Below are 25,473 nucleotides of genomic sequence, written 5' to 3' on the forward strand. Positions count from 1 at the left end.
TATGAGGCCGTTACACTCCAAGCAATAAATTCGTTAACACGCAAAATCTGACAAACATGACAGAGGCAGCTACTAATGTACGGTAGATTGATAAGGAATTACTGAACTGCAGGTTGCTCTAACCCGCCCCTACTCCACAAGGGAAAAACGGACCACCCAATTTATAAACAACCACCTTCCCGTGGGTGGGCAAACGGAGAAGAATGGTGGGATAACCACAAAGCAAAATGGCTGGTGACCTCGCCAAGAAAACAAGTACAATTTAACAAGAGTAAATCAAACAACATATCACCAATCACTTAACTTCTAATAAACTGCGATTTGTCGAGAAGACCTGGCACAGCACCCCCAAACCGCTCTCCCGAACCGTCCGGTGCCAGCCGCTTCAACAGACACAGGAAGGCGCGCCGATCTGCCATCTCACGGCGTCGCAGCTCACACCGGCCGTGGGTTGACTCCTGTTGCTCTCGTGTCGACCGCAAAGTCACTACACCTCGCTATACGCTGCAGCCCACTGGACTCACGTGGCGACCTCACATGCGCTGATGCTCAAGACGGACAAGTCATCTTGTGTCTCAGTGCGTGACCGACCAACCGATCGATCCAACCAGTGATGACCATTGCCTGAGCAAACTCGAGCAGACTGGGGGCCTAACACGCAGACTCAGATGCAGGAACTAAGCCCCGACCGGGCGACCACTCGCTGAGTTCTCTTACTGGCGGAGTGGAAAGACTCATTTTGCCGGCTTTAAAGGTTGATCCGAACAACAGACATACTAGCACTCAGAAACTAACTGCCTAACAAATGCGGACGAGAGAGAGACTAGTAAGCTGGGGACGAGAGACTGACCAACTGGCGAGCTCGTAGCGCCCCTTAAATGCACGTGAATGGGCAACCTTTCCCCTTTCCCACCAGAGGGAGACACCAAAGCTGCGATTGCTACAGCGGCGCCACCGCCAGAAACGGAGGGCGACTGCTTCACACTACGCGCTGCAGCGCGCCCTTCAAAACAACAATTTTTACCACGGCTCAATATCCATCAACCTAGTGATAGCAAAAATATGTCATCAACACAGTTTCTTGAATGACCAGCAGAGACTGTCAGGAATCCGTCTATATAGAGCGCCATATGTTGTCCTGCTGACAGTACCATATACACTGCTCATTCTTTTGAGAAATGCAGCAACTTTAATCAGTCTTACACCTTCTTCACAAACTTGATACTTCACATACTCAGCAATTAAACTGAACAACTGTAGGAACTGATTCATAGTTGACATGTCATCCCTCATTGTGACATGCAGGGACCTACTCGCGAACTTCAGTGTCCGTAACTAACAAAAAGAGAAATATAAAATTAAATGTCCAACCATAAACAAAACACTGCACTAATAATTCCAGACCCAATAACACATCTGTTTCCCATAATTGCCAACATTAAAATAACTCATTAATAAACCACCACAAAATCTTCCAATATTATTCTCACAAAGAACACATGTGGAGTCCGGTGAATCCCTAACATCACTTCAAACAATTTATAAGCATGAACATCCCACACTGGAGAGTGGCAGTGCATATTCCCAACATGCCCTCTGCAAACATGGTTTATTTCAAATACATCCATCTTAACAGCTGGGAGGGGGTAGGGGAGTTCCACATACTTTGCTTGATCCTATTGGTTGACACAAATTCATATTGTAAAGAATACACATGCATAATCTATGGGTATGGAGAGCATTTCTTTGCCAAAGGCACATCATCAAAATGTCTTTGGTACATGCTAAAATAGGAATATATAAAGAAGGCACTGAAGATGGTTGTATACTTGATAGTAGTCCATCAATAGAATGAAAAAATGAAAGTACGGTATTGATCAACTTTACATAATATTTAAACAATGGAAAATCGAGGATGGAGTAATGACAGCATTATGAAAAGGATAGATTGCTATTCACCATGTAGTGGAAATGTTGGGTAGGAGACAGGTACAACAAAGAGACTGCTAAACTGAGACTGAGGCCTCAGCAGACAGTGGTCATTTGTGTGTAAGCGGCAGTCTATCCTTTCTTAATATTAATGCGACATTTTTTGTATTTGTAAGCTGCAGAGCAGCGCATATAGAAGACTAATTCTTTGTGAATATTTAGTTTTTTCAACTCATGATTATTCTAATGATTGATAATAGAAATCAACAAAAGGCTTAACCTGTCCCTGCTACTCTGTCTTGCCGAAACGACCTTAAATACTGACTCAGTTTCTGTTTATGTAATTGGAACCCAGCAGTGAACACAATGACACAGACCAAAACGTCTGAAGTCTACAGTTCAAAAAGAGTCATTTCATTGACATTGCTGTTATTGTAGAACTTAGAATTAATATGAGAAAGGCCAGTCATTCACTGCAATGGACCAAATAAACTGTGGCATCCTCAGGACACCAATAGGACTTGGACATGCAGTGACATTTTCAATGTACACTCACAGCTCTGTAGGAAAAAGAGAGAGCGAATCAGTGTCCTTGCAGGGAAAGGAAATGGAAATGTGAAAAGTGCTAGTGAATTAAGACTACTGCTTTTTTAGTAACGCATAATGTATCAGTGTGGTCCAAATATAGTAATATTCTTGTGACTGCCTTGCAACGGCCTTGCCGCAGTGGATACACCGGTTCCCATGAGATCAACAAAGTTAAGTGCTGTCGGGTGTAGTCGGCACTTGATGGGTGACCATCCAGGCCACCATGCACTGTTGCCATTTTTCGGGGTGCACTCAGCCTTGTGATGCCAATTGAGGAGCTACTTGACCGAATAGTATTGGCTTCGGTCAAGAATACCATCATAACAGCCAGGAGAGTGGTGTGCTGACCCCACACCCCTCCTATCCGCATCCTCCACTGAGGATGACACGGCGGTTGGATGGTCCCGGTAGGCCACTCGTCGCCTGAAGACGGAGTGCTTGTGACTGCCTTAGACCACATACAAGCAGTCATATATATTGTTTCAAGATAAGTGGCATGTTAATTTCAGTTTTAGAAGGGAAAAAATACTGGATCAGTGATCCGTTTACATGCAGTTCAAGGGTTCATGAGTAAAATTCTCACTTTTAGTGCTTGACAATATGTGAATCAAGTACATAATTCTAATTTTCCCTTTGGAAATCCTTAGCCATGACCTTTTTTATGTGGTATTTTCCCAAAATACTGAAGTACAAACTACTTCACAAAAAAGAAGGTAAAGCAAAACTCTTGTCTCATTTTTGTAAACGCTTCCAAAACTTTTCAAGAAGAACGAGTGCTGTAGAATTTATAAACATTTAATACAGGAAGTTATTCTCAGCATGAAACAGTTTGGATTATGAAAGTTCTGTCACAGGAATAGTTTCCTTTTGACTTGTGAATACAAGAATCTATCAGTCACAAATTATTACTGTTGAAAATATTTTATGGTTTAGCTGAAATCTTTTAATTGTGTGAACCGTGATGTGTTTGTGCATAAGTTAAAATACTGTGGAATAACAGACACAACATACTTGTGGTATTAACTGTATCTGCGTGACGGATAGTGTATCAGTTCTGTCTTGATCACAGACAATCCTTCTACTACAGTGAAGAGTATCTTAACAGAAACTCTTAGGTTGTTCTTTTTTTCTTTTTCTTTGTAATATAATTAACATTAGAACTTAAAGCAAAGCAATGTTTTATAATCTTAAGTCATTTTGTTGTCTTGCACTTAAATAATGTAGATCTTTGACTTATTTCTACATCCCAGAGATTCATCTTTTTGGGTGCCATGAAATACAGTTTATGTAATATATTATGGATCAACACTCAGTTTTGCAATACACAAATCCATTCTCTCTCAGCTACTAGTTTCTTACTGAAACACAGTCTGTGAAACAGTGCACACACAACTGCTTTTTTCAGTATTTCATCCACTTGTTCCTCGGAACTTATATACGTTACATTCATCTGTCTTATATTGTGCAGCTGATGTGTGAAATTGTTCTAAATATCAACATTTTTCAGTCCTACTGTTCCATCAGGAGTATGAATGTCTTGGTGTCTTAAAAGCTGTTGGTTTTACAGATATTCTAAAATCTTCAAGAAGTTACTTAAGCCACAGAAATTGTGTTGCAACTGTTGCTGAAGCAAAATGTTCTGCTTGTGTTGGAAAATAGCAAAGTATTTCTATGAGACTGAAGTACATATCTTTTTGCAGGTGTGAGGGCTTTGCTTTTCCAGTTAGAATCAACTCAACAAAGAATAGACACTGAATTCTCCTTTCAGTAGCTATGACGTACATAAATTTTTCATTTGAATTTAGAACAGCAGAGAGTGTGACATTCATAGAATAGCAAGAACGGATTATATTGAACTTTGGATAAAATCACACTAATGTTATAAACTGTTTTTGACAGTGAAATTGTGTAACAGTATTTTTCCTCCTATTTGTTCATTTACATACACCTTTACTATTCTTTCAGCTCAGCATTATTTCCAAAATTATTACATAATTTTTGTATTATTAGTATGTACTAATGTGTCATTTCTTCCTCTTCTTCATTAAGTTGTGTATGCTGATTTCATCTTCCCCTGTTTTTTTTACCTAATGGCTAGCTGCAGAATAAACTCCTTATGTTTCATGTGAGAAAAGGTGATGCTCATCAATATTTTGTGCTCGTAATGTTGGGTCTTAAGCATACATTCTAAAAGAGAACACTCATCATGTCGGTAAACAACAAAAATAATACAATTTATTATTTCTAAAAACTAGATTCATGCTAAACTGTACTGAATAAATCTACTAATGATCAAATAACTCATCATGTCTGGAACAGGAACAAGTTGAGCAACCCCTCAGGGAGCTAACAACTCTTCTGTGAGTATGTCCTTGGTGAGCACAGGGTTCCAAGCTACCGGAGCACCTAAGTCCTTTCCTGTGCTGCTATCTCTCATGTCTTACTATCCTTCCTTCTCTCACTCTCTTTCTCTTTGTGCCAGTCTTTGGTGTCGACCCCACTATTTCCTTAGTTCTGCCTTCCCTTCTTGGAATATTCTAATGTTTGGAGAGATTCTGGGAATCCAGCCAGTCATCGTAAACTTCATTCCACGATATTTCAACTAGACACCTGTCAGTCATCTACAGGAGAGCCATAAAAGACTTTCTCAGCTCTGCCTTATACAGCGCAGTGATAGTACTGCCGCGCATGTGTTATAGGCAGTGTGAAAGAAGGATCACACTGCCCAGCAACAGTGCCCTTGCTAGTGGAACTACAAGGATCAGCTGTCTTCAGCACTGCCGCTCGCCACAGTTGTCAGAGTATTCTGGCATCTTCGTCTGGAGCAAATCTCAGAGATCGTGCTATTCCACACATTATCCAGCTGATAGCCGCTGTGGCAGTTCATTAGATTTTCCATTTTGCGTATTTCAATGGAATCCTTTATAACGGAGTCCCAAAAAGGTGTTACTGTGGCCAAAATTAATTTTTTGTCATACTCCATAGTTTGTCCCAACGAAAACGATAAATTATTGACAAAATTGCCAATTACAATTGTCTTGTATGTGTGTGTGTTCTGCTGCGTAGATTTTTTATGTATCCAATTTTGTCCATTGAATGTCTGTTGGAGAAACAATGTTCCGCATCTGTAGACTTGCTGGGTTGCAGAAGGCGAGTGCAACGTTTGTGTTCTGCGCAGCGTCCTTCTACTGTGTGTGTTGTTTATCATATATAGGACATACCACACTGGTAAGGTATTTTGTAAATTCCCACCTTCCACAATAACAAATTATCCTTCACTGATCCCATCTTGTATGAAATCTTAAATGGTGAGTGGAAAATCGCTTCCACCTGAAAATTATGAAGGATTCTTGCTATTTTGGAGGTAATGTTTCCAATGAAGGGAAGGAAAGCTAGGAGCTTTGATGGCACATTCTCCTCTTTATCCACTTCCTGGTTCATGGTTTTAGCTGAGAATTCCCTGTTAATTTGCAGGGTTGAGAATCCATTGTCTCTGAACACTGTCCTTAAATGTGCAAGCTCTTTAGATAAATTATCTGCATCCGACAATGTACGGGCCCTGTGTACGAGGGTTTTGAGCTTACTCGTGGTTTGGGATGGGTGGTGGGAACTTGAGGAGTGCAAGTACAAATCAGTGTAAGTGGGCTTACAGTAAAGAGAATGTCCCAAAGGCTGTCACTCTTCTACCTAACCAAAACATCCAGAAATGGGAGACAACCATCTTTCTCTATTTCCACAATAAATCGAATGTTCTCATGAACGGAGTTAAGATTATGTAAAAACTCCATTAACTTATCCTCTCAGTCAGGCCACACTGTGAAAGCATCATCCACGCATCTTAAAAACACGGTTGATTTAGAAACTGCTGATTCAAGTGCTCATTCCTCAAAATCCTCCATAAAAAAGTTAGCCACTAGGGAGACAAGGGGCTGCCCATGGCGACACTGTCAGTCTTCAAAATATTCTTGGCTAAACATAAAATAGATTGAGGAAAGAGCATGTCGAAACAAACCAGTGATGTGCGGCTGAAACTGTTTACCAATTAGGCCAAGGAATCATCAAGAGGTACCTTTGTAAAAAGAGATACTACATCAAAACTCGGTAGAAGATCCGAACTACTTAAGTGGAGGTCTGTTGATAAAATTGGCAGAGTTCCATATATGATGTGGAAATTTGCCGACCAATGGTCTCGGCAAGAAAGCAAGATGTTTGGCTAAATCATATATAGGGTGTAAATATTACTCACTATAGGCTGTAAAAGAAGACCTTCTTTGTGCACCTTAGGATTGCCATACAGTCTTGGTGGTACGCTGCCATGAGTTCTTAACCACTTGTGTCTCTGGAGATAACAAGGAAGAATTCAGGAATGTACATGTCTTCTTCCATTGCACACATGCTGTAGGGTTGTGATTGGCATGGGCGCAATATTGAGTTCTTTACCCGAAACAGGCAGTGTTGCATTGTCCAAATTCTCCTCAGTCATGTTAACAATGGAATGTTGTGCAGTTATTCCCTGTAGCGATGACTGTTGTGGCTTATGATCAAATTTTGACATCTGCCAAGAACTTGCTTCCGTATATACCCAATCAAACTTGGCTGAAGTCACTCCATCGATCTAGTCCCGTGATACAGGAGGAAGAAGTGCTCCACTCTTCATATGTAGATGGAATAGTTCTTCTGAAATGTCATCCAGCCTTTGTCTTGTATAACAAATTCTCTCCTTCACAGTAGCATGACTCACCTTCCCAGTTGTCTTCCATGCAGTGGCCGTCTTAATAAAATGTGTCACTTGGCAAATTTTGGTATAATGTCAGGGTCCCAGCATGTCATTAAAAAACTTAAAGAACTTAAAAAGTTTTGCTCTTTTATCACATTGCTTGTCGAAACTTCTTACATGTAAGGCCTTCTCCTCCTCGTAAAGATGTTTGATGTGAAATTTAAAATTTTCCCGGCGACTCAAATGTTCAAAGAGATTCCGCGGTGGCAGCTGGTTCTCACAAACTTCATTCCACAATATTTCATTAGAGTCACGGTGACAGAAGGACCACGCCGCCCGGTGGCAGCGCCCTCATTGGTGGAACTGCAAGGATCAGCTGTGTTCAGTGTTGCCGCTCGCCATAGTTATTGGAGTATTTGGGTGTCTTCATCTGGAGCAAATCTCTGAGATGGCACGATTCCACGCATTATCGAGCTGGTAGCCACTGTCGTGGTTCATTTTCCGCTTTGGGCTTTCCAACAGATTCTTTTATAATGGAGTCCCAAAAAGGTGTTGCTGGTGTGTGTTGTTTGTCCTATACCACACTGGCAAGGTATTTTGTAAATTACCACCTTCCCCAATACCAAATTATCCTTCACTGATTCCAAAATATCTGAAATCTTAGAAGGTGGGTGGAAAATCACTTTCTCTTGAAAATTATTAAGCACTCTTGCTATTTTGAAGGAAATGTTACCAATGAAGGGAAGAAGAGGTAGGGACTTTCCTGGCATGTTCTCTTTATTCACTTCCCGATTCATGGTTTTAGCTAAGAATGCTCTCTTAATTTTCCGGGTCGAATATCCATTGTCTCTGAACACTCCCCGTAACGTGCAAGCTCTTTAGGTAATCTATCTGCATCTGACAATGTAAGGGCTCTGTGTACAATGGTTTTGAGCATTCTCACGGTTTGAGATGAGTAATGGCAACTTGAGCAGTGTGAGTGGATTTACGGTAAACAGAATGTCCCAAAGAGCCGTCACTCTTCAATCTAACCAAAACATCCAGGAATGGGAGACAACCATCTTCTCTAATTCCATAATAAATTGAATGTTCTCATGAATGGAGTTAAGATGATGTAAAAACTCCATTAACTTATCTTCTTCATGGGGGCACACTATGAAAGCGTCATTCACGTATCTCCAAAAAACAGTTGATTTAGAAACCACTGATTCAAGTGGTCTTTCCTCAGAATCCTGCATAAAATAGTTCTCCTGTTGTTGAAGTAATTTTTACAATTTTTTCTGTTGTGTGCACCAACTGGGGAAGAACACCTTAAAAGTGTTTTGCTGCATTCAGTGTTGAAAATCATACGCACACAATACCTGCATAGGCTCATATTTCCACTTCAGAGCCAACATGGCAGCCATTCTGATGTGGTAGGGTCATTATGTGCCCTGTCAGTTGAGCCCCTGACAACACAGGGCTCACACTGCGCATGCCTGAACTGCTAGCTCCCCACACATGTCAAGTAGTTGATGCCCAGTCCTTGATTGGAGTAGGTGGCATCAGGGCAAATCTTTTGCATGTGAAACATATTAAATTACAACAAAGCAGGGCCATTATGATCTGGTCATCTCATTAGACATGTATAGAAATTTCAGTCTGGGTAGTTTCAACCATACTGCTTTCCCCTAACCTGGCTATCCCGTGGAAAGAGGGACAAGCCAGACAATTAGGAGTGAAGCAATCTATTTAATACTTACTATGTACTCAAACTTATGGGGATGCTTCTATTGCAGCAGAGCCATTATTTTTTGTGGGACAGACAGTACATAAATTTGGAGAAGTTGAGTCATTGAGAAAACGGTGCAGTGGTTCGGTATTGATTGTAGCCTCCTCTGCTGCACTTTCTACAGCTCTTCAGGTGTGAACATCTGGGTGACAACAGTAACGATTGCCTCACACAAGACTTTGAATACAGGTGACAGAATCATTTTCCACCAAAACCTTAGGCTCCAGACAGACAAGGAGCTACAGACTAACCTTAAGTGTCGAGGCGTACATTTTGTCCGATACATCCAAAAAGGTATTAAAGATAATAAAATAAATACAGGCGCCTTTATCGTAGCCTTTGTTGGGATTGTCCTCCCAGAAAAAGTTAGTCGTGCTGCACAGGTCTGACATGAAAAGATATATCCCACTGCCCATTAGGTGCTTCTGATGCCTGCACTTTGGTCATAGGTCATCTCGCTGTTTGGTAGGCTGAAAATGTGGTAACTTCGGACAACTGCACCATGAAGATAGTACTTGTGAACAACCACCTTTGTCTGTCAGTTGTGCAGAACACTATCCCCTATGTTCATAATTTTGCCCAATCTTCAAGAAATCACAGGGATATAAATCTGTTGGCCACTTATATATTGAGGCACACAAAAAGATGAATGCACACAACCTGTTGGCATGGTTTCCAGTTATGGGGAGGCCCAGCTATCACTCCAACTACCTCAGTTTTTTCACTTCTCCCATTGCCCTCCTCTCTTGCAGTTCCCACAGCCCCCATCCTCGGGAACTACGTCCTGCACCCAGTTGGAGGAGCATTTACCTCCTCCGGCATCTATAGGTAACAGTGCTCCCTTTGGCACTCCCCTCCTTAGTAACCCACAGACTTGTGGCCCGACAGCAGCCAATGGCTGTGGGTTCCAGGGTGGCCCACTCTTCATCCATCCCCAAATTTTTCATGTATAGATCTTTGTACTGGCCCCTTCATACCTAACCTTGGATACCTGTTATGTGATCATTCAGTGGAACTGTGATGGTCATTACTATCACCTGCCGGCACTACACCTCCTTATCTCCTCGTATTCTGCAATTTGCATTGCTCTCCAAGAAACATGCTTCACCAATGACAATTCCCCAATGCTGTATGGCGCGTTCTGTCAGGACTATGAGAGGGTATCTGGAGGGGTCTGTATAATGGTTTGTACATGGAAGCAATAGTGCTGCAAGTGCAAATGACCTCAGCAGTGACCATTTGCAACATTTACATACCTTCAGATGGGTCACTTACCTGTAGTTGCCCACCTTAAACCAAACTTTTGACCCCATTTTCTCAAATTTGGGGATTTCAATGCACAGCATATTATTGACGCAAGGGGAATCAAATGGAACAAAATAAAATTGAATGAAAATGCATACCAACAGACGCGTGATGCATGGCTGTTCCTCAGTTTGTGTCTGAGATGCCTAACATAATTGTGTCCATAAAGGATGATGCACTGCTGGTAAAGCTCTTTTACATGAACGGTGACTGTGCACCAGTAGCTCTGCAGAAGTTCCAGTATGAAAGAAGGCATTGGTCCAACCTCTGCCAAGGGTCTGGAGAAAATTATGAAATTCGAAAAGACAGGTGCTCTTGAAGTGCAATGTGGCAGAGGGTGAAAACAGTCTGACATCAGCAGAAGATCTGGCAACAGGATTGCAGGAAAGGTCAAGTGGTGGTGTGCATACATGCAGTGCAAGGGGAATTGACCGAACATTGAAAACGCTTGTGAGCACTGTGCATAAAGTTCTACAAAACATCCTGCATTACCATCCATTCAAAATTACCCAGATTCGGGAGTTGCTTCATGCTGTCGGTGCTAGTGAGACAAACGTTTGCTCTAGAACTTCATTGTGCAAAGGCGACTGTGTGGTGTGGGTAGACGGCATTGCGTATTGTAAGGCTGTATTTTTTTCAAGGAGATGAGGAATGCGAGACCTATTACATGTACCATCACTGGTAAACACTATAAGTGTCTTTTTCCCACCAACATCATTCCAACTCCTCAGCAATGTGGATGTATGGGTAGGATGATTTTTATGCAAGGTGGCAGTCCTTTGCAGATGCACAGCCAGTGAAGCAGCTGCTGCAGAGGCATTTCGGAAATGCCAGAACTATCAGCACATTCTGGATATGACCCCGAAGACACTCCGTTCTGTTGTGTAACGTGGTACCTCTCCATTTCAACTTGTTGCAGAATATGGTGGGCTGCATATTGAATGTGCCTTGCACTAGTCTCACAACAGAAACTGATGTCATTTTGCTATTTATGCAATTTTTGGCCTCAGGACAATTAAAAACCGATTCTTTTTGTGTTCGATGTGATACGACCTTGCTGTGTTGGATGGGCTCATCTAACAAACAGTGCCCAAGTTAAAAATTGGGAACGGTCTGTTTCAGGGTCCTAAAGTTTCAGAAAAATGAATGTAGTTACATAGAACCTATGTCATGATAACTTGAGTTAAGTAGAAACTTAGGTCTTGGTCAGGCACTGAAGCATCATGTATGAACATGTTGTCTGAAAAGCTTTGTTAATTATCACTTGTTGCGAGTTGAAAACTTCTTAGAATATAGAAGAATTGCAGAAATTGTGTTTTGTGGTGGGTTTAAACAACTCTCTTATAGCCCATACCCCTCAGCATTTGGGGAAGAAGTCAGCGATCAAATTTGTGGGACTGCATAGCAGGACCACAACATCAAGAGAAAACAAGATGATGACTGGGAAATTCGGAAAACGGAAAATATGGTAACTGTTATTACAGGGAACAAGTAAAGACTTGGCATCTTGCAGTATATCGATCGCTTGGAATCAATCCACAACAAGAAAAACACCTCAGGTTCTAAAGCAGTGGATACCACAGGATATGCTTTTACATTCCATGCAGGTCGGCAACACCATTTGTTACCCAGAACATGTAGTGTTTTTACAGCGAAGCTGATAACCATTAATAGAGCCCTCCACTTTAATAAAGTGTCCTCACTTGACCATGTTTTAGTAAGTAGTGAGTCAATAAAGAGTCTTCAGGCCATTGTCCAATGTTACTATTGTCACCCTGTGGTCTCTGCCATTCATGACCTTCATGCTGAACTTAGTCATAGTGACTGCTTGGTTGGCTTTCTGAGGGCCTGAAGCCATGTGGTATCCAAAGAAATGGACTGGCCAATCATTTGTTTAGAGGAGTGATTACTTGCACCCAATTTGTTATGTGAATCTCTGTTGCAGACCTGCGGGTGTCTGTAGAAAGGAGATTAACCTATGGGTTCTGAAGCAGGGCAGCAGCCCTTTTAGTCATTGCAGGGGCAACAGTCAAGATGATTGTCTGATCTGGCATTGTAACATTAGCCAACATGGCCTTACTATGCTGGCACTGCGAACGACTGAAAGCGAGCCAAACTACAACTGTTATTTTTCCCTAGGCATGCTGTGCTACAGAATGAATCAATGATGATGACATCCTCAAGTGTTAAACATTCTGGAAGTAAAATAGACCCTCAGTCAGGGACTGCTTGGAGCATGTTGTCAGCAGAAAAAAATAGCATTCTATGAGTTGGAGCCTGGTCTGTCAGATACAGTGTACTCCTGATTATTCGTGTGCGGATTATACGATTTGAGGATTATTCATCCATTAAAAAAAAGTGCAATCTTTTTCTCTAGCAAACAGCAATAAACAACCCACTGCGTGGCAATAAGTGCCAATTCCATTGTTTAAAAACTGCAACATGACAACAGATGGACGTTTCTGTTGTGGTATAGGTCAGCCTGTTCTGTGTAAATAAGAAACAAACTCAGTTTCCTGATGTTAATCAGCATCTAAGTGTCAGCGAAGCAAGTTCAAAGAAATTTGTAAAAGAAATGACAGAGAAATGAAAGAAACGTGTTGACATTAAAACAAAATGAAGAAATAACAACTGTACAATTAATGAATCTAGCAGGAGGTTTAAGGGTTTTGAAGGTTTCGATGAAGAAAATTTGAATGAGTGGCTGAAGATCGCACATGTGAACCTGGCTTCCAGTTCACGAGTGACACCAAAATTGTGACTGCTGCTCCACTTGAAAACAAAGAAGAGGATAGCGCATGTGAAGTGGGGATGAAGACAGTGACCTCGTCGGTTATTGTACTGCATTGCAACACTTTGATATTCTCATAGATTTTAGTACATTGACATTATTGCTGCTAGAAATATTCAAAATGCTGTGTGAACAAATGGCAACTCCTCTCAGGAGACCAACACCAGACAGTTTTAAGGAATAAGAAAGTCTCTATTACCTATGCACAGAACTTGGATAAAACTTTCAAACAAAGAATACGTGTTTGAAAAAGTCTTGATTATTTGTGTTTTTCTATTATTTGTGTCTCTTCTCTACCACATTACCCCAAATAAATGAGAGTATACTGTATTTTAATTGAGTAGATGGACTAGAAAATTTTAAAAAGAAATTGAATAGTTTGAAGTTAGGTTTATTGGGAATTCATGAATTGTGACAGCAGGACTTCTGGTCAGATGTGTGTTAAGTCTGGGTTCGAGTCTCGGTCCACCATAAATTTTCATTGTCATTATTCCATTATACAGCTGATGGTTGTCCATGTTCGCAAATGCGAATATGTTTCATGTCTTTCATAATGGCTGTAATCGATGCAGTGCTTGTTCATTCAGACACGTGTGTCCCCTGAAGTTAGTCAGAACCAAAGTTTGAAAAATGTACAAAGGCGTTCTACTGTATTGTTTCTTTTTGATGCTAGCTTTAATTTACCATACCAGTGGACAGTAGTGTCAGTAGACTTTTGTATGGGTCCACAGCTGCTGTTAATTGCTTAAAGGGAAACCTTTTCTTATATAGGCTGTATTTTTATTTTAAAATAAACACTTTATTTAATTTTTTATTTGTTGACATTAGGTCTGTCTGATTGCATCATAAGGCATTTATTTAGGAACACCCCGGATTCAGAAAGTGCTTCTCATAATTTCTGATGTAATGTTTCACAATCTGCTTTACTGATGAATAAAGTTCTCAGTTGTTATGCTACACTCTCTGGCCAAAATCTAATGGTTGTAATCCTTTTTTTATGCTTTCTTATCCTTAAAGTGGTTCTTTACTTCAGTAGCCATTTTCACTGGGTGTTCCTCTCACGTCCTGTGAATAGAAGTCGTGTTGTGTGAAAAACAGTCAATATTCAGAGCAAGCATTTTGATAGTGGCTATCACAGGGTGGGTAGTCAGTCACCTTTCTCAACCTTAGGTAGCTTTTTGTAACAGTGTCATCCTTTTCAACCTTTTTTTTGGGGGGGGGGGGGGGAATAAGTTATCTACTTTCTTCCCAAGTTTTTGTATTTGTGTTCATTCATTTAGCTTTTTGGAATGCTTCAGCGGTGAAATTAGTGAAAATCTATCTTTGAGCACCAGCAATACAGGTGTTAAGTACCAAAGATAGTTCCAGCATTGCTGAATTGATTTGGACAATGAAATCAGATATTTCCAGTTACTCTATGGATTTGTCCAATGGTATTTGTAACTTTTTTAAGAGGATACTGTTCTTGAATATTTTTCACTTTCGTCAAGAAAATAAGATACTTAATAACTGATGGACTGGCACCATATTTCCAGGAACATAAGTTAAAAGAACTTAGATATTGAGTTTCAAAGACACTGCCAGTATTAAAGATAAAAAAGGATTACAAACAACTATTAGATTTTGGTCAGAGAGTGTCGCATAACAACTAAGAACTTTCTTTATCAGCAAAGCAGACGGTGAAACATTACATCATCAATTATGAGAAGCACTTTCTGAATCCAGGATGTTCCTAAATAAATGCCTTATGATGTAATCAGATGGACCTAACATCAATTAAAAAAAATGTTAAAACTTTTAAAGAGTGATGTCCATAACACCCAAGGCAGACAACTTACAATCATCAGAACTTGCAACATTCATACAATACATAATGCCTGTGCAAAGGCTTTGAGTGTTTAGGTGGAGAAGCATCCAAATTTCTGGTCAGTGTTTTACCATTACTTTGACAGTTAACCTGTTCGGTGGAGGGAGGGGGGGGGGGGGGATTTGAAGGAATTCAGTTTAAGTTTAACGTTCCCCATCACAAGTTTTTGAAGTATAAAGCTGCAAGATGGCTTGATTTAGCCAACAGGATTTTGGAACAGCGGGATGGAATTCAGTGTTATTTTCTTAAGTATATATATTTGTAAAAAAGAATACTGATAGTGTTCAGTCCAAATCCTGTGATACCATCGTGAATGCTTTTTAAAAAAAATTCTTCAGTGAAAGCAGAATTTCACTTGGTAATTTCATGTGTAGAACTATTCATTAAGTTCACAGAGTGTTTTCAAGGTCAAACACCTCTTATTAACAAGTTGCATAAAGAAATAGAAATTGTACTTCAAACCTTTTTGGCCTTTGTTTTCAAGGTATCTGCTTTGAGAAAAATTGAGGGTATTTCTGTAGTTCTTCATAATGAACTCTTTACAGTGGATAATATACTTCCTCTTGAACAGCTAGTTGTTAGCAGGCAAGTAACCAAAGAGCTTAGTAAACTGGAAGAACATGACAAGTTGTGGTTTCTAAAGAATGCCCCAAAAAATTACACTGCAGCTTGCTAACATGTGATGGGAAAAGACATGCTTAACAAGTGCACCACTGCAAAGTTTTGTATTCTTAGACCCCAAAGAAAGAATAAAGAGCAGAAGCTGCAGTGACATGTTAAATGTTGCAAAAATAATGCCATTCATTGTGCTGCAAGATTACTTATTAGACAAGTGGGAGGTTTTGCAGCTTGAAGAGGATGACCTAGCTTTAGATAACAAAGGTATTGACAATTTCTGGCAGGAGGATATCTCAAAAAAGACTCATAACCCATAGAGTTAAAGTAAACAAATATTTCAATACTTGTTAATGGCTCTCTTACATGGAAATGAAGACATAGAGGGAAGCTATACTGTTTCGAAGTACACACTAGGAGAAGACAAGGAAGCGATAGCCAAAAGATTTTTAAACGTGTTTTGACTGTGAGAGATGCTTTGGGACGATACCCCTATTTTCTTTCCGTGCCTATTGACCCACAATTTTTTAAGCTTGGACAGCAAGCAGTATTTATAGGGAAAAATGGGAGAGGAAAAGAAAATGTGAATTAGAAGAAAAGCAAAAACAGGAATAAAACCAAAAGTATTTTGAAGAGGAGATTAAAAACATGTCTGGTATCCTGGCCTGACTAGCTTGGAAGCCCACCAGAACACATGGACCCAGACGACAGCCACTAGGCAGTGCTCATAAAATTTGTGAGCACACTTCAGCACTATGTACAGGCTATGATGCCCATGCCCCCCCCCCTCCTTCCCCTCTAATGGTCTTCAGACGACAAGAGACAGTGTGGTTTCTGGGGTGCAAGACTCACAAGTCTCTCGCAGTTGACTCACGTGTTATGTGCAGCCAATCTTCTTCTCGGGTCAGATGGCTGCGTCGATCTTCACAACTCTTCTTCTCCTAAAACTATAGCTGGTTAAAGGAATTTCAAAATAGACTTCTTTTCTACTCTTGAAATGATTCTGTACTCTCAGGATACTTTTGTTCAACTCTGTTATATTGTCATCACCACTATAAAACAACAACAAGTTTCACACAAGCGTTCAACTCTCACAAGTCAACCCCGTCTTGGACCATTAGGTACTAAGAGATACAATTACAATATGTGTGGTTTAATAACCACTACAAAACGAGTTCTTGCTTCTCGCAAGTCCAAGACCAGAAAATCCAATGTAAATGTCTTTAGTTCCATACATAATTCATTCATTCACAACAATACAGTCTTTACACCATCAAAGAATAGAGCGTGCTTGCTCCTTGTACTGGACATACAGCTTCTATGGCACGCGCTGCAAACACTTGTCCGCGCCGATCGACCGTCACTATTGCAGTATTTTCCCAATACACATCCATCCTGCACACACAAAAACTGGCGGCGAGGTAGACACATCTCCACTCTCTCACCCTCTTACTTAAAATATCGGGTGTTTGAGATGGTGGAAAGCGAAGTGTCTCTAGAACTTACTGCACTCTCATATTGTTCATTGTGCTCATTTTGTTTGATGCCTAATATTACTGCATCTAGGCTCTCAATTTGGTTCTCTTACCAGACTTCTCATTCTGCTGTGCTGTCTTTGTTGTCCATCCATTGGTGCTGTTGTCTTTCTGTGGTTATCAGCAACTCACAGTTGACGCCATCGTTTGGGTGGCCAGTGTCTCCTGGTCATGTCCGGTTACTATAACACAAATAACATGAAAAAATCAATTGACTATAAGACAGCAGCTCTGAGAAAAGACAAAAGAACACCAACTGTCTAAGGGGGCATGAGAAGAACTTCTCTCTCAAGCATCAGATAAAACGAAGGAAATACTTGAAAAAAGTTATATGAAGGCAGCAAAAGTGCCCCAGGATGTGACTGGTGGAGCAAAAATCATGAAAGTAGAAGAAAGAGTGAAAGGAAGGGAGATAGAAACCATTCAGAAAAATCTTGGGAAAAGAAAATCTGGTATGAATACTTCATTTTTTTTCCAAGATTCCTAAGAAATGGCAATGCAAAAAATATTTTGTTGATCTTGTTCCAGTCTTGAAGCACAGAATATCATTACTTGAAAAATGTAATGTAGATTATTTTTGTGAATTACAGTCACCAATAATGAATTACCGATACTGGAAGTGCCAATGTACCTGCATATAGTAATAAATTTGTATGAAGGGAAAAATGGCCATACCCCATCCAGGACTATAATACAGAAATTAATTATAGCCCCATCCGGCCTTTTTGACAAAGTACCATCTCTGTTTATTTAAATATTTGGCAGATTTTTAAAATGTTTTTCCACCTTGTAATCATAGTTTTCTAATATTTTTTCACCTTTTCCACCTTTTTCAAGTGGTACCATTGCTCTTCACACTACTATCTTGATGTGAACTGATTCCCTGTCATTCACCTTTGATTTATCAAAAGCAGCTGCAAGATTGAGTCAATACTGCTTGATGTCATCTTCTTTTTTTTTTTACATGTAGCAATGAGATTTTTGGAACAGTGTTATCAGTCAGTGTTCATGGAACTTCCCCAAAATAAAATCACTCTGATTCAAGACTATTTGAAATTAATGTCACCAATTCACATAGTTGTTTGGAGGGAAAAAGGTTATTAGATAGATACAGAGAACAGAAAGTTAGATTTTTTAAAAGTATTTATATATAAAATTTATTATACAAATTCATAAAAAATTACTTATCTCATAGTTGGATTTCATATCTGCTTCGCTCTTGCCTCGTTCCAACTGCCTCTACTCACTCAGATGCTCTCCCTGTTTTCTGAAATAGCTGGTAATCGACTCCAAGCATGAACCTTAGCTATCTTTAAACTAATGCTTGATCGAAAACTGTTTATCTTTTTCAATAGTAATGATATTTAAAGCAGTACTAGGTGTTTTGACAAAAATATCAAGTTTATTTAACAAAATCTATTTTCTTTTGTTTATGAATGTTCACCGATATTTCAGCTTTTTTATAGTTACATTAATTTTTTATACCAAACTAGAGGGTAGCTCAACAAAAAAGTTAAAAATAAAAAAAAGTACTAAGTACAATTATACTCTATGGCAAAGACTGTAAGAAAGTGGAATTTAAGCTCATATTTCCATGATCAGATACCAAAGGTATCTGTAAGTAAATTCCAGGTGCTAATGTTTGAAATAGAAACTCACATTACTCCTGCATAGACAAGGTATACGTGATAATGGCAGCTGTAAATTCCTTGGTGTCTATTTGGACTCAAACCTCTGATGGAAAAAAACACACTAATATTGTGCGTAGTAATGGCGGCTATGGCCTGTATATTCTTAGCTGGCCCTCCAAAATAATGCCCACCCCCACCTTGCAAACTCTATTTTCTGTGACAATCTATATCTTAGCTACTGCATAGAAATATGGGTTTGTGTTCTAGATGTACACTTTAACAATGTACTGTTGTTACGTAAAAGAGCATTGGGGGTTATACATGGACTAAGTTCTAAAGAATGTTTAATAAAGCTTCCATGCAGCACAAATACTTCACAATCTGTTACTTGTAACTCAGTAAGTTAATTACTTTTTCTGTGTGCCAGCACCATGAAGTAACTAAACATAGTGATATATCACTGATCCACAACATCAGGTCCAAATGTAAATACTGCAGAGAAAGGACAAAAATTAAAGATGAGAGATGAGGTACTGGATTCTATTCTTCCTGGACAGTATGGCAGAACAATCTACCAGAGTACCTGCTCAAATCAAGTGCCCCCTCCTCCCCCCTCCCCCCCAAAAAAAGAATGCTGGTATTCACTCGAATGAATTTTAAAGTGGCGTTTATTAGGAGCTCACTGAGGTAGTGTAGTTAGACATACCAGTAACATCTTTCAAATGTATTTATAAATAAATATGATTAGGGTTTGTTTTATAACCTTTGTAATACTAATACATGAAAAATTGTATTGAAGTTTGATACATAATATTGATTATTGTAATACTAAGACCCAAATATATGGCATTTGCAAAAGTTAACATATTGGTGAATCCATGCAAAACTGTAACGACACTCATGTTCAGAACAATTTGAATGACTATAGATAGGATGTTCATAGCCACAGGACGAGTGCATTCTGCAGAAACACTAGCATTACAGTAACCTCGTTTTGGCATGTGTCCTGTTGCCTAGTAGGTACAGGGTCCACCATGGGCACTGATAACGTGTTCCATGTGTGATGGCATCAATGCTATAAGGCGCAGATAACGTCCTGTGCTAGAGCCACCCATCCTGCATTTGCCTGGTTTCAAAGTTTGTCTGTGATGGTTGGCATTGTGTCATATTGCTGCACTAGTCATTTACACTGTTTCACTCTTGCGCCAGAGCCAAGGAGGACACAGATCTGTCCTGGAAAGCCATTCGGATGAGGTGTTGATCTTTTTGGAGGGTGGTCTGGGTTGTGCAGCCTGACCCATCACGTCATGTTTTACGGCCTTCGGTGAACCACTGCGCACACACCTGTTGCTCTTCCAAAACACTTCGTCCCACATGAGGAGCTATTTCGCGGATGGCTGCATCACTTTCTCTCATGCCAATGATGTGACCTCTTTCAAACACACTGATTTGATGGTACAGTTTGTGCATACATCTGCAAGGCATCCTGCTCCCTTGCTCGAGTCATACTGACCCATTACCTTCAGTTTATAGTGACAACAAGAGCTGCAGGCACGTTTTACTGATAGGTGGTATAGCGCCACGGTATCGATGTTGACCTTGAACCAGCAGGCCAACATGGTTCAAATGCTGACCATTTCAGCAGAACATACTAATGTACATGTCCTTTGAATGAGAACATCCTGTCTCTTGTTGTTCTGTTTTTTCTGAACACGAGTATGAGTAAACACACAGACTAACTTATTTCTTACTGCTGGTGTAATTCTCTCCTGCACCCTACTATATACTTCTTTCATTATTTTTTAAACAGTATTGGTATTGATAAAATTATCTCTGTTTCAGTGGAAAAATTGACCCTAGATGTCATAGCAAATGTTTTCACCAAGCATTGTCTTCGTGCTACAGAAAATGAAGTGTTTCTTGAACTGCCAGATTTGGAAACATTGGTATCTGATATCTATCTTGCAACAAGAACAGAAAACACTAACAACACAGATGCCAGCCTGTCTTCCCAGTTGGCCATTCGTGTGTTGCAAGCAATATATCAGAGGTGAAATCTAAAGTTACATTTTACTGAAAAAATCTCTTAATTTTTATTTTTTATTTTTTTCCCCCTTCTGACAAATTCAGTAGTGAAATACTTGTATATTTCATATAGCCCTGGGGAAAAAGTATTATAAATTCAAAGCCATCTGTTTTTCATTTTGTAAAAATGCAGTAGCAAGTCATAAGTGGTGTGCTAAAAACTAATTTATTTTTACTTTTTGTGCATTTTACAGTGACGGCTGCTGCAGTGTGCAGGTGTTGCTTTTGAAAGTCATCTTTGTTATTTTATGTTCGTCACAAATCCAAGACAAGTACCAGTATCTTTTTCATCAACTCTCAGATCACAACAACTGTGTTTCAAGAAAAAAAATTGACTTGCTCTTGAAAGCAACTGTTAAACTAACAGATTTCCTGTCTGAGCCGTCATATTCCGCACCAAAGCTGATAGAGAACTCTGTTGAAAGTTGCTTTAAACATGTAAGTAATATTTTTTTCCTTCTGAATACTATCTTCAAACATGATTTTGTCTATTTGATTTGAGCTTATGGATTATATATGTAGAGAACAATGAAATACATATAGGATGTCTATCTTAAGAGTTGTCAGGCGTATTTTCTCTGGTGTTTCAGCAGATATTTACACTTTTGTTTCTTCAGTGTGTAGCTGGAGTCGGCCCAAATAAATGTCGGTTTGTTTGCCTTTTTGAACAAAATTATTTTTAAAGTGGAATTTTACGTGCACATTCAATAGAATGGTCCCAAATTATCTAGTGTGATATTCATTTTATCGATATGTATTAGTGGAGACAGTGGAACACAATGAACAAACGGTACTCCAACAGTGAAGGAGCATCACTGCTGCATAGCAGTAACAGTTAGCCCACACCAGAGCGTAGCTCAGTCGCTGCTGAATTCTGATCATTCTTCATGTTTTTACTGTCTCTGTCCACATTGATGAAACAAATATTCCACTAGACCAGGGCCAGTTGTGGCGTGCCAGACTTCACGTGTGCTAAGTGTCCAGGCTGTGTGTGGAGTATGGCCCAGCCAGTCTCAGCTTTGCTTGGTCCTTCTCAGAAGTATCTGCCACAATGTGACATTTCATTTAGTATTACAGTGTGGCATTTATTGGTCGGCACAGCTCTCTGAGTTCAGTATAATTGTTCTGTCGGCACAGTTTGCCCTTTGCTGTTTGTTGGGGGCTGAAGGACATCCCAGTTCCAGCAGCCATTTCCACAGAAAGAGGCAGTCTAGCAGTTTATCGTCACAGCCCTTTAAAATGAGTACGAATGACAGAAGAGAGTGATGAGAATTCTGAATTCGCATAGGCAATGGGTACTGGGAATTTGCTTTGAAAGAACAATACAATACCGTGCAGAAGAATTAAAGATGTAGTTGACAAGCAAAAAATTACAACAATCAACAGATTGATTTTTTTGAATGTCAAGAATCACTTTGTGGTAAATTTGTAGGTATGGAGCACATGAAGAAATTGGTGGTATGAATAGTAGAAAAAGTTGCGGCTACACACATTATTGCATTGTCAGTTGCAACAATTTTCAGTGGAACTGAATGAAGAGTATGGAGACTTCATGTATTATTACAGAGTATGTTGATTTATTAAAGGTGCATACCTGGAACAACAATTTGATTTAAAACTCACTATTGTTGAATTTATGAAGAAAAAAGGTGTTTAGGGATGAACGTTAGAACGTACAGAGTGGATTGCAGGCTTCGTATTTTAAGTGGACTTGTCTGCACACTTTCGACAGTGAGACATTGCAAGGCGACTTCCTTCTGATCTGATGGGGATGCATTTAAAAAGAAAATCATGTTGTACAAGGACAAAGACAGTCCAGTTCCATAAGCTCTCTGGCCTTAAAGAAAACACAATATTTGAAGAATTCATCATAGCCCTGAAAGAATTGCAAGGATAATTTTTTGAAGTTTTTGAGGACACTGTCAATCTTATATCTGTTTTTGAGACTGTTTGCTGTTTCAGTTGAAAGTTCCCCTGTGCATGTGCATACGTAACTGGTTGAGTGCAAGGTAATTCCAGTTTTAATGTCAAATCTTGTAACACTAAACCTGTCCATGATGTCTACATTGCTTTCCTCAGCTAGAATTTCCTTGCCCCCTGTAATGAGATTGTGAAAGTTCCACAGTATTTTGTTTAACATATTTCTGTGAAAGACCTTTTCTTTGCCATGAAATTAAATAAGTCTCGATTAGATGGTAGCTTGAGTGCAAAACTCTGTGAAATTGTCTGCATCTGTCTGAATGCTGACTGTTTGTACCAGATAAAAATTATATTATGTCTTTAGTGTGCCAAGGATAATTGAATAATACTGAAAATTTGTTTTTTTGTGATCTATGTTGTTCAGAAATGTGAAATATAAAACCCCCTTTAAATGCGACATGTTTGCAGTTTGCCACTCTTCCTCCTTCTGGCATTCAGACAGTGTGGCATGCCGGTGAGGAAAATGTGCAGTGAGGCTGAACAGTTTAGCACTTATGTCCAGGCATGCCTCATGAGCTGAAATCTTGGCCACCCCTGCTCTAGACTAATTTGGGACTAGTAGTGAAAGTGTGTCTCCATTTGCTTTGTAGAGCTGTCTTTAGTACACCACTGGTTTCAGCTTTTTTAAAAGTTATTCTCTGGTTACTGCCATACATACAGTAGATGTATACATGTGTATGATTGAAGATGGAAAAAACACGGTTACATATATTTCTCTAGTGGACTGAATAAAGTTTGACAGAGCAGCAAAAGTGGCCTTTTTTTGTAATTAAATGAACAGTTGTGGAGCACATTGAGAAACTAATAATTTGGGACCACTCTATTGAATGCGCGCATAAAATTCAGCTTTAAAAATCATTTTGTTTGTAATGGGAAACAAACCAAAGCTTTCCATCGACACTGGGTTTCACATGAAACATGTGCTGAGAAGTATTTGTCTGGACTGACTTCAGCTACACATGATGAAAATGAAGTTGCAAGTATCTGTTGAAACACCATCAGTAATGCACCTGACTCATGCCATGTGGTGAGCATCTTTGGGAACTTATCCAGTCTTGGCTGATGGCTAGGTACAGTTTGGGATTGGGTGAAACAAAGTTCCAGAGCTGGGGGGACAGTGCTGGCTTGCCCTTTACTGTAAATTCTAATGATGCTCCAATGATGAACCTCTCTGCTTAATTGTGAAACATTTTGTGCCACATTAAAACAGGTGTCTATCATTCAAGCCACGATACCACATTCACATGTCCACAGACGACATGAAAATTGCACAAATCTGAAGAAATTAGACTGTTGTGCCTTGGTGGCAAACAGCACAACTACATGTCACTGCCCCAGGTTTGAGCTGTAGAGAACCACATCTATAGAAAGTTTATGCCATTTGAACACATGGCAGTGCATGCATTTCAGCAATGTAGCAGGATTGTTCTTCATGATCAGTCTCACAATTTTCTGTCTGCCCTTGCAGACACTGTTCCGCGAAAAATGACGGATACAGCAGCCAGACTGAGCAGCACTTGAAAGAAAAGTTGCCAAAACAGATGCTCAGAAAGACAAAATGGTGGCTGTAGTACCATCTCGCTGTTTTGAACAATGGGACAAGAATGGGTGATGGGGAGATCTGAAAGCTGATGGTTTGTCAAGGATAACAAGAAGAGTTCTTGGCAAGAATTCTGAACTCCAGAACTTGTTCTGCTAAACCATCGATTTCATCACAGACCATCAGAAGAATTTCAGTCAAATAAAAAGTACTCTATTAATGCTTTTAATACAGAGCGAGATTTTCAGAACAGAAATTTTCCAGATAGGTATGGAGCATTTCACTTATGTTACCTCCGTTTTCAGCTGTGACGTTGGTTTCCATCACCACCAATTGATCACTATGAAAGCAGTTAGGAATTCATTTCTATCAATGATGTAGCAGATTTGGCATTGTCTTGGCACTTGACAAGTCGTTAGTACATGACAGATTCCACTATTACAGAATTACCCCACTAGCTACTTCAGAAATAATGAAGAGCTGCTGGTAAATTGCCACCTAGTCTGTATCTTACAATGCAGACATCTTAGTTCTTGTACTGTATGACCCTCCTTGTAGCAACTATACAGCAGGTTTTCCTGCACAGGCATCTTCTGTAAGCAGAAGAAAATACATATTAGAAGGTATATGGTACTACCTGAACCCATAGGATCCTTGTGGAGCTCCATGCACAGGACTTTTCATATACATCATACCATTGTAGACACTGAGCCTGCGACGCCCTATCAGCAAGCCACCATGAAGGGCATGGCAGAGGGTATGCCCCATTGTACCAGTTATTAGGGTTTCTTCCTGTTCCATTCATATATGGAGAGTGGGAAGAATAATTGTTTTAATGCCTCTGTGCATGCTGTAACTATTTCTATCTCATCCTCACAATCCTTATGTTAGCGACACATAGTACATTCCTAGAGTCGTCATGTGAAGCTGGTTCTTGGAACTTTGTTAACAGACTTTCTCAGGATAGTTTATGCCTGTTTTGAAGACCCACAGTAAACAGTCCCATTCTATTCTCATTATTTGTAGATGGTTTCTGAATTTTCTGCCCTTTTCCCAGACTGCTAGCAATCTCACCAAAGTTACAACTACTTTTTAACAAGCATTTGCTATCCTTTGAGC

General features: G+C 39.8%; 1 protein-coding gene across 3 annotated transcripts in view; it reads left to right on the forward strand.

Moving 5' to 3' along the window:
• LOC126483905 (dystrophin-related protein 2-like) overlaps window positions 1–25,473 on the forward strand; it is a 106,979-nt gene that overhangs the window by 4,909 nt on the left and 76,597 nt on the right. For all 3 annotated transcript variants that reach the window (XM_050107174.1, XM_050107176.1, XM_050107175.1), the window contains exons 3-4: window positions 20,592–20,799; window positions 21,029–21,272. In XM_050107174.1, the coding sequence (XP_049963131.1) occupies window positions 20,592–20,799; window positions 21,029–21,272 (452 nt within the window). The remainder of the gene's footprint in view (window positions 1–20,591; window positions 20,800–21,028; window positions 21,273–25,473) is intronic.

Source organism: Schistocerca serialis, chromosome 6 (assembly GCF_023864345.2).
Source record: "Schistocerca serialis cubense isolate TAMUIC-IGC-003099 chromosome 6, iqSchSeri2.2, whole genome shotgun sequence".
Lineage (NCBI taxonomy): Eukaryota > Metazoa > Arthropoda > Insecta > Orthoptera > Acrididae > Schistocerca > Schistocerca serialis.